The sequence below is a fragment of the Hippocampus zosterae genome, chromosome 2, assembly GCF_025434085.1.
Source record: "Hippocampus zosterae strain Florida chromosome 2, ASM2543408v3, whole genome shotgun sequence".
Taxonomy (NCBI): domain Eukaryota; kingdom Metazoa; phylum Chordata; class Actinopteri; order Syngnathiformes; family Syngnathidae; genus Hippocampus; species Hippocampus zosterae.
Genome location: NC_067452.1, coordinates 15,236,683 through 15,246,682, shown reverse-complemented (window position 1 = coordinate 15,246,682; position 10,000 = coordinate 15,236,683). Strand labels below are relative to the sequence as shown.

The 10,000-nt window shown below is 45.7% G+C and overlaps 2 protein-coding genes across 6 annotated transcripts in view; both read left to right on the top strand.

Annotated features, from left to right (window-relative positions):
- LOC127596032 (homeobox protein Hox-C10a-like) overlaps positions 1 to 10,000 on the top strand; it is a 50,537-nt gene that overhangs the window by 5,082 nt on the left and 35,455 nt on the right. The window contains exon 3 of one of the 4 annotated variants that reach the window (XR_007961357.1): positions 1,522 to 1,703. The exons of 2 other annotated variants lie outside the window; for them this stretch is intronic. The gene's annotated coding sequence lies outside the window, so the exon portion shown is untranslated. Of the gene's footprint in view, positions 1,704 to 10,000 lie in introns of those variants that run through there. One more of the 4 variants, XM_052058176.1, reaches the window with a different exon arrangement.
- Positions 1,905 to 6,512, top strand: hoxc9a (homeobox C9a). Of its 2 annotated transcripts, XM_052058190.1 has the most exons (3): positions 1,905 to 4,282; positions 4,516 to 5,027; positions 5,762 to 6,512. In XM_052058190.1, the coding sequence occupies exons 1-3, from the start codon at positions 4,263 to 4,265 to the stop codon at positions 6,004 to 6,006; spliced, it is 777 nt and encodes a 258-aa protein (XP_051914150.1). In that variant the 5' UTR covers positions 1,905 to 4,262; the 3' UTR covers positions 6,007 to 6,512. The 2 variants fall into 2 exon arrangements, with proteins under 2 accessions (XP_051914150.1, XP_051914149.1); XM_052058189.1 differs by having other exon boundaries at positions 1,905 to 5,027.

Genomic DNA, 10,000 nt, shown 5'->3' with positions numbered 1-10,000 from the left:
TTGGTGTATGTGAGGAATATGCTTTGGCCAATGTTGTGCACTTGGGATGGGTGAGGAAGTCGCGCGGCTGTCCGCCCGCCCGCCCGCTGCAGCCTGCAGCCTGGTGTGCACTGTTCTGGTCGCCTTTGTCTTTGCGTCGCTGGCTCTTTCCTCTCATGGATTTTGACCCTTTTTTATCACGCAGCTGAAGCGTGGTTTAGGTAGTTTCGTGTTGTTGGGGTTGGCTTCCTGACTCGGCAACAAGAAACTGCCTTGATTACGTCAGTTCGTTTTCATCAAGGGCACAATTTCGTCCTGTATGTCCCCACTTAAAGGCACCCTGCCTGCACCAGGAAGGTTCCCACTAAAACAGAAGGCCATTGAGAGAGCTTTTACTTGCCTCGCTGTTGTTTCGTGCGTCGCACGTAGCTGTAAACAAAAGACATCTGCCGCTGATGGACGGACGCACGCACGCACGCACAGACGGCCGGACACGAAAAATCAATTCTGGCTTTGGTTCGGCGTCGTGGCGGCGTAACTTTGGTGGCAGGATTGTCAAGCTGATGTGCAAGCGGGCTCGTTTCGTCATTTGGACACCTTTGCCGTGTTGAACTCACAACGGTGCTTCTGCTTCGTTTGCCTTCCCAATGTGCATCAAAGGGACAGATGAGCAACGAGGATATGAAGAGCCTTCATAGTTGGTCTCTTTCATTCTTGTAGCAGGCTATAGCATCCGTCGTTGTCGTACATATAGACTGTGAGAAAAGAGAAGCCCTTCTGAATAGTTTTCCTGCTAGTGGCCCAAACAATAAAATCAGTGGCTATACGTCTTACACTCAATGTAATGTACTGTATGTACACATACAGAACATTTGACAATCAAGTTGTATTCCATTCAATTCAATTCAACTCAAGTGAGCATTAAGTTATGTTGAGTTTTCTCATGAAAGGTGGACATTTATAAATGTGAATTTGCAGATGAAGCCAGCAATTCTTTTTTTTTTTTTGCCAACTCTGAGAAAGCAAAGCGCCGAAGCCTCGTTGAATCATGCGCCTAATCGTGTGTGGCACGAATAACAAAAACGTGGATACGTAGAAGACAACTCACAGTGTGTGTGTGTGTGTGTGTGTGTGTGTGTGTGTGTGTGGAGGGAGGGAGGGAAGGGGATCTGTCATGTGCGTGCAGTTGCCACGCATGTTTACTCATCATGTGTGATGATCTCATGCTCCGCTGGCCTGTCGTGTAGTGTCGCCTCGCGGTGCGTCGCGCAGCTCCCGCTCACCCGGCCTGCAGGCCGCCTTGTTTATTGCTCCCTCTCGTCCGCTCTTCTTGCCGCAAATCATATCACCAAGTATATGCATATAGCGGCGCTGCAAGCCGCAAGCTGGGCGGTGGCAGTCTGGAATCCAAAGTCACTTACATTCAGTCCGCTCCATGGGCGTCTTCCCCTGGAATGCATCAGTGACAAAGACTTTTACGGCGCCGCAAACAGTTCACCCTAAAACCATATAAACATAAAGCCATTTCTTTTCACTTTGGAGTGGCGCGCAGGAAGCGAAGCCCTCAGACGGTCATTTCCTCCTCGGCTGAAGTGTGATGGCAACACGCTGCTGCTACGCCAAAGCGCCGTCACAACTTCTAATCTTCCATTCAAAGACGACAACAACAAGAACAATAACAACAACAACACGGACGACGCTTCAGAACGCGAAAACCTATTGATTGATTTGCGAACTGGAATTGTTTCCTTCCACGCATGGGTATTTGGGCCTGACATTTTTCCACCACTTACGTAAGGGTTAGGAGTGAATACAAAATCCGGTAAAGGACAATTACGATTGCAGCCTACCCGCTACACCAGTATCACGTTTTAATGTGCAAACTTTAGTTTTGCAACCCTTTCAATCCTATTTTGAATTTTTGTCCACAAAAACGAAAACATTTCTTTGATTCTGCCGGCGAAAGCAAGTCCTGCAATATTATCATCTTCAGAATACGCAAACAGCTGAATCGTGTTTCTCCAAGTCCAAATTCTCCTTTGAGTTCAGCCCCCATAATACTGGTCCCAAATCAAGTGCTTTTCATGCAATTTGGGGGACCTTTTTCTTTTTTGTAAATTTCCGGCCTAATGTCACAAACGGTTCCCAACAATTCGATTGCTGATTGCAGATGAGTTAAATCTTTTGCAGTATTTGCAGAGAGGAAAGGACTTCTATTCCTGGGATAACATTCTGGTGATTTGCACGAATACCCACATTGTTTGATCACTCAATGGTGTGTGCGCGCGTACAGTTGATTACCATTCCTGTGCACTGCAGCTGTTTTATGTTTAAACTGCATTTGCGGGCGAGATTGTTTTCAGTCACTGCACGTGAATTTTTATGCACTGCTTGGCGTCAAGATGGATGACATTTTATTGTTTGTTTTCACAAGAAGTTTTTTGCGCATGCGGTTATCCTTGATTGTCATATTGGCGATGCAAACGGGTGCCGTGCAACGTCAGAAAGAAAATTTAAGTCATTGCGTAAACAAGAATGGAATAGGCAGTAAATGCTAGGAAGTGAACTGATTTCGTCGCATCAAATCTCTAATAACGCATATTCAGTGTCAGTGTGGCATTCAACTTCAAACCAAGAGGAAAGGATGTCATTACAGGCTCATGTGCAAGTATCGCATGACCAGTGAACACTTTCAACTGTTTTCATGGCTGCAGACGTAGACCTTCGATCCTGGGGGGGACCCCTGAAACCATCTTATTGAAGTGAACGAATTTATAGCGCATACATCTGGTGAAACATTTGACTTCACCTCATCGATGCTGTCTCGCCGTTTACGTTTCATGCTTGAATCTGAACTCCATAACACACACACACACACTCTCTCTCACGCGCGCACACACACACTAAATTCAAACAAAGAGACGATTATTTGCACCCGTAAACTAATGTTAGTTTTTCAGGTGAGGTGAAAATTCAACTCTTATTTTCTGTCGCAAAACGGCGCGAGTAAGTCATTATTTGCTTATATTGCAGCTGCTCATTTGACAGCATTCTCAAATGCAGTTGAAATTGATTTGAGCTTCACAAAACGTTGCGTTTTGGGGGAGAACGGGAAAAAAAACATGCAAACCCATGCCTGAACTGACATCTGATTTGTGCGTACAAATATTGATCGTATGTACACTAAAAACTAAAACAATAAACAAACACGTGCGGTATATTTAAAGCTCCCCACAAATCAATCAGACGCAAAAAGCACTCAGTAATTTTGCTGTTTAAATGCACTTTGGGGTCCAGCAGTGAGCCTTCCCTGCACATCACATATCGTCTGAAAGCAGATATTAAAGTTTGAGAGTGAAAGTTAAAATTAAACTTAATGACGCCGTTATTCTAATTGCAGCCCACATTGCAGCGTGTCGGCTTACCAGCCCGATGTTGTTTGGTGTTCTGCTAAGGGCTACATTGCGGGATACAGCAGCCAAATTAACTACACTAACGACAGTATCCTCATTGTGAGATATTTATATTTTATATTTTTTGAACTCCTTTTAGAGCTGCAACATGTCCTCGGTCTTTGCGCGCGTGCTTCACATGCGCACAAGTGTACCGTTTTGACGTCAAGAGTGGCACCGGGATGCTTGCTTAACGACACGTTTATGAACAATCAAATGATCGTCGTTAAAATTTATTGACAGGCATTAAAACATGAACGGCCACAATGTGGAATATAGCCGCGCCTGTAGGCTGCCTGTCACCTGCCCTGTAGACCAGGGTCCCGACAATCTTATCTCCCTGGACCCCCATTTTAGGGAATTTCGGCCTCTTGAAAACGGCATAAACTTTATTGTGGGCTTCCCCCGCCTCCCAGGTACTCCTCTCTTGTCTGTTTAGCGGCCAGCGCCATCCTTTTTCTTAAAAAAAAAGAAACACACAAAAATAAAACACCCCACAGTAGAGGACATGTCATAATTGCTCATAAAGAGCGACTAAAAAGGGCTGTTTGTGCAAAGAATCGTTTTCAATTAAGATGCAATATTATTCACCGCAGTACCATCAAGCTGGAGCACAATGCAGCCGGACAGAGATTGATGACAGCGTCAAATAGTGCCGGGCTCCGTTTCAGACGCAGTGTGCGCATGTATCTTCACTGCGTCTACGCAAAGATCCTTCACGCCGCGTCCTGTTGAGCGGAACACGAGAAAAAGAAAAGAACAGGAACGAGCAACGCACTAAAGTTGGAATGGGGGTCCACTGTGGAAAAACAAAGTTTTTTAATCCGACGAATGCGCAAGGCTACCCCGCGGTAAGCGGCGCATTGATCCGCCGTGCGATTTTTGTCACGTGAAACTGGGGCAGCCAATGGGAAGCAGCGGGGCTCGGAAAAATAATTACCTGCCGTGATTGTTCGACGGTCAGATAAAAAAAAAGTACACATACAAGCCATATAATAATCGGATGCATGTAAACGAGTGCGGGAAGCTGCGACATGTCGACCACGGGGCCCATAAGTAATTATTATGTGGACTCCCTGATCAGCCACGACAGCGACGAGGTCCTGGCGGCGGCGGCGGCAGCTGCCGCCGCCGCCACTCGCTTCTCGGCACCCGCCTCGCACCCTTCCGGCCCGCGTCCAGCGTCCCTGGTAGCGGACTGCGGAGACTACCCGTCGTGCAGCTTCGCCGCCAAACCGTCCGTGTTCCCCACCTCGTGGGGTCCCTCGCAGTCCTCAGTGGTGTACCATCCGTACAGCCACCAGGCTCACTTGGGCACAGACTCGCGGTACGTGCGCTCCTGGCTGGAGCCCATTTCGGGCGCAGTACCTTTCCACGGCTACCCGGGCAGCGGCAGGCACTACGGCTTGAAACCTGACGCCTTCCCGGAGCACAGAGCCGCCGAGTGCCTGGCGAGCACCGGGCGGACCTACGCGGATTATCTGTACTGCTCTTCCTCGGACATGCGGGACAAGACACTGCAGAGCCTCCCGTCGCCCGAACCGGAGCTGCTGCCCGCGGGGAAGCATAAAGAGGAGAAGCCCGAGTTTGACCCAAGTAAGTTCAACCTTCTTTTACAGCCGCTTGCTTGGTCTTTGCATACATGTTTTTCATACATTTTTCTCCGTCTTTCTTTTTTTTCCCTGGAAGAACATGCATGGTCGCAGTGAAGGGAAATGATTGCCCCCCCCCCCCCACCCCCCCCCCCCCCCATGCTCCAGGCTGTTTAGGAACTATAAAGGACAAACGCTGCTTGGCTAATAATACTGGGGCTGTAAAAAGCTGACGAGGCTGTAAACATGCTCTCCGTAGAAGAGGCGCAGGAAGATGTTGAATTTGGGTGCAGGGAAGTCATGCAGTGGCGCTTTTTATTTGCAGAAACGTTATCTCCGCTCTTTGAGCATCTGCTGTCACGCGGGCGTGAGAAGTTCGGCCGTTTTTGGCCGACCCAGCATCGAGGAAAGAAAGCAATCAAATAAAGCCAAATGTGTTGTGTTTTGACATTTCCTTAAGTACAACGATTGCAAGATGAATTGGCTAAAGTCATGCACGGGACTAAAGGAATGTCATTGGTTGAGATTGGCCGAAGACGTGTAATGCTTGAACTGCGGGCCACTTTATGGGCCAATCAAGTGAATAAGCGCATTGAGACATTTACGAGGCGGTAAGTTGAGGACACTCCGAAACAAATCGGTGAATGCATGGCCAGCGCAAGAAATGACATTGCGAGCGTGCACGTATGGCACGCCGGCAAGATTGCTCGCTGCTCATGTCGTGGGTTTTCATTGCAGGTAACCCCGTGGCAAACTGGATCCACGCCCGCTCCACCAGGAAGAAGCGCTGCCCCTACACAAAGTACCAGACTCTGGAATTGGAAAAGGAGTTCTTGTTCAATATGTACCTGACCAGGGACCGTCGCTATGAGGTGGCCCGGGTCCTCAACCTGACCGAGAGGCAGGTGAAAATCTGGTTCCAGAACCGGCGAATGAAGATGAAGAAAATGAACAAAGAGAAGAGCGACAGCAAGGAGCAATAATGTCGTGGAAGCCCCAACTGTCACGAGTTGAACCACTATGGACAGCTATGACAACGCAGCTACAAAGCGCTTCTTCCTTTTTTGTATTTATCATGATTTTGGTTCATTGGTAACGCCATTTTAAAGACTCTTTGATGCTTGTTATTTTTCTACGCAAACGGGCGTCCTCTTCCAAAAAGAGAAAGAAAGCTAATTCAACACTGACACTTTACGGCATTGTATACTTTTTCTGTTTTGGTTTTTGTTCTTTTTTTGTACGTGGAATGCTCAAAGTACAATTTGGGCACGTAGCAGCACTCCCAACTAAGAGAATACTTGAAATCCTCAGCGTGTCCACATCCATCATTTACGTCGCAAGTGGAGTATTTTGTACAGGATCGAAACATCTGCCTCTGTCTGTCCTCTTTGTATTTTTATGATAGTTGTTGTGTATCTTTTTGGGACTGTAATATCCTATAACAATAGGAATGTAGACCTGCATATATAAACATAATAATCATAAACAATTGCGTTCTGTGTTGATTTCGACTGATTATTAAGAACGTGTCTGCAAATTAATGTAGCACCTGCAGGTATACCCACACACACACACACACGCACACACACACATTTGTATATTATATTTTATATATATATATATATATATATATATACACATACACACACACACACACACACACACACAAGTGTTTAATGTTTTCTCTCATTTAATGGTTTGACAAATGTGAAGGTTCTTTCTACCTTTCTCGGTGAACGTGTGTAATCCACATTGGGCAAAGATAAGTGCCAAAAATGCTTGTGATGCAGTTCCTGTCGGCCACAAAATAAATATTAATGTTTCTTATTAAAGTCTAATATCTACTAACTTTATTGTTTAAGGCTAAAGAATAAAAACATGCTTGATGCATAGGCAACAATGTCTAAATTGCACTTGCAATTTAGACAGTGATTTCCAATAGCCCCATTTTTTCTCTGCACATTTCCAACCTCTTTTGGCGTTGAAACCCTGAGCATGGGCCCCTATTTACCTGTTTTGATCAGACGGTATAGGCCACACCGAATGTGTGAGTGAGCGTCGCGTTTGCTTCAGGCTTTGTTGAGGCTAAATGCTCTTTTTGTGATGCTGAACAATACAGACAGGATGCGGCACTTTCCAAAGGCCGGTCTTGTGCTTTTCCGCCCGGACAAACACACACAAACACACACACACAAAAGGTCGCTTCTTTCTTTTTTTTTTAAACAAGGCCTTGCTGGAGCTGACTTGTTTGTCTCAAATGTAGAGCAACAAAGCAAACTCGAGCGGATGGCTAGACGTCTGGCCGAAATGACTTTATGGTTTTAATGGACGCAGCGGCAGGACTGTTCAAAGGAGTCATGCGCACCTTCTGTGGAACCTCGACTCAGTCCCCCGAAACTTCTCACGGCCCAGCTGCAATGCCCTTTCCCTCCCGTGCACTTCATCATCCACTTCAGCAACCGTTAAATGGGCAAAGAGTCAATACTTGTGCATGTACGAACAACACCTAAATGTGTCCCCAAAACACTAATATGAGAGTATGGGTCATATTTTGCAAATTACGCTGCTCCCATTCAAACAAAATGGCGACGTGATGACGCATCGTGAACAAATGGGGACATTGTGTTGTCACCGCCACGGCGAGTTGCGATTGGTGGGCTCCAGTCCGGTTGCCAGGTGTAGGCAGCCGCGTGAACACTAGATGACGCTCTTGCTCCGCCTTTTGAACCTCGGCGCCCCTGTCGAAGCGCGGTTGGCTCGCTTGGTCAAGAAGAAGGAATGGACGACAAAATGACGACCGTGCTGAGTGTCCGCATTTCATCCTGGAGAACGCCAAAAAGCAGCCACATGATTGTGGTCCATAGTTGGAACACGCCTCTTTATATGAAAGCAGACAATTAAACATTATATTATATTATATATACTGTGTATATATACATATACAGTATACAGTGTGTGTGTGTGTGTGTGTGTGTATATATATATATATATATATATATATATATAGTATATATATACATATATATATATATATATATATATATATATATATATATATATATATATATATATATATATATATATATATTGTATATATAAAATGTCATCATTTAAATCAAACTAATGTTTGTGCTGGTTACAAAAGGAATGATCGAATCATCTCAACGGTCTTTCGAGCGCTCTTTAACTGATAACCTCGCCCTTTATTTCAATTAGTTTCCTTATTCTTCAGCAAATGACATTATCTTTACAAACATTTTAACATCGTGAAATAGTGACCATAACAATGCTCAAAACGACGGGAAAATCATGAATCTGACTTTAAAACTAAAAATCTGCTTCGTACAAAAATGCCCTCAGGTACCTCGCTTAATGATCAGAATTCCAATATTACCACAACTGAAGCCACAAGTAATAATCACCATCCTAATCATAAAAACTACGATAATAACGACCCGATCGTTCGTGTGTACGCGTGTGTGGATTTGTGCGCGCGCCTCATGCACGCGTTCGTTGCAGTGATTGGCGCTCTGCATATTTATAGAGTGTGAAAGGTCTATAAATTCGCCGAGCGCGCCTTTCATATTTTACGACGCAGTGTATAAAACGTTAGTGCCCCCACAAAAAGCATGCTGGCATATTTGGTGAGAGCGAGTGAGCGAGCAAACCCATGTGAGCATTGAAGTGGGACTCACGAGTGCTGATTGCAGCTAAACATCCAGTGTAAAATTTTATGAACTCGTCCACGCGAGGAGATTTATCCTCGGTGGCTTTTACGGGGTCAGTGAGTGGCACCTACTATTCATAGGTCGTGTTTATATTTGCGTGTGTCGGTGTTTTACAGCGCCGGGTGCGAGTTTGTGCTGCCCTCGTGGCCCCCCTTCTCTCGATTACTCGAGGGCCGTGCACGGATTCCCCCAAAATTTACTTACGGACGCTTATTTCCGCTTGTCATTGCTGCTGTTAGTCGGCGTGTGTGTGTGTGTGTGTGTGTGTATATCTATCTATCTATCTATCTATCTATCTATCTATCTATCTATCTATCTATCTATCTATCTATCTATCTATCTATCTATCTATCTATCTATCTATCTATCTATCTATCTATCTATCTATCTATCTATCTATCTATCTATCTATCTATCTATCTATCTATCTATCTATCTATCTATCTATCTATCTATCTATCTATCTATCTATCTATCTATCTATCTATCTATCTATCTATCTATATCTATATCTATATCTATATCTCACATGGGTTGTCGGTTGTGTTCGCACACTTAGTGGAGATTGCGGCTGGTTGGTGGTGGTGTTCTGGGTCGTGTTGCGTTAGTTTGTGTGTCCTTGGTTTATACTTGCTTCTGAATCGTGTTGCTATGTGGCGCGATGCATTTTCAATGCATCATCTCCTCGCAGTGCCTGGGATTTGTTGATGTCTTTTGTGTTCACAATGCTTTTGAACAGCGTCGTTATTATTGTTCTCGTTGTTCACTGCAACAGCCTATTACCGCAGGTCAAGTATATGACGCTAAAATGGCGTTTCATCAGCCACTGGCCAGGATGAGGGGATGCACCTCCAGCCTTTATTTAATTTGGCTCAAAGCCACTTAATTTCGAATTGTTGTAAGATGTCCTCCACCGATGAGGAGATCACACATTGATGATTGCAGGCAGCTCCTGTCGAGGTGTGCATATAGGGCCCCATGTCTGACCGCTATGGAAAAGATGAAGGGGAAGGGGATGGGAGGGGGAGGACGAGGGGAGGGGGCGCCTGCGGTGGGGGCGGTAAGCTAAAAAAAGGAAAAAGGAAAAAAAAAGAGCGTCCGTGACTGTGCTGGTGAAGCACGCCAAGCTTTAAGTTTAGACAAGACGCGCACATGCCATGAGCCGGACTTGAGCCTGCAAAAAGCCCGGGCGGAAAAACAAGAACACGCGGCGGCGGCGGCGGCGGCGGCGGCGGCGGCAGCAGCGGGA

Bases quoted from the DNA above. Each gene is read 5' to 3' on its own strand.
- hoxc9a (XM_052058189.1), top strand. From the start codon at position 4,466: ATGTCGACCACGGGGCCCATAAGTAATTATTATGTGGACTCCCTGATC. The intron at 5,028-5,761 runs GTAAGTTCAACC...TTTTCATTGCAG, and splicing joins GAAGCCCGAGTTTGACCCAA to GTAACCCCGTGGCAAACTGG.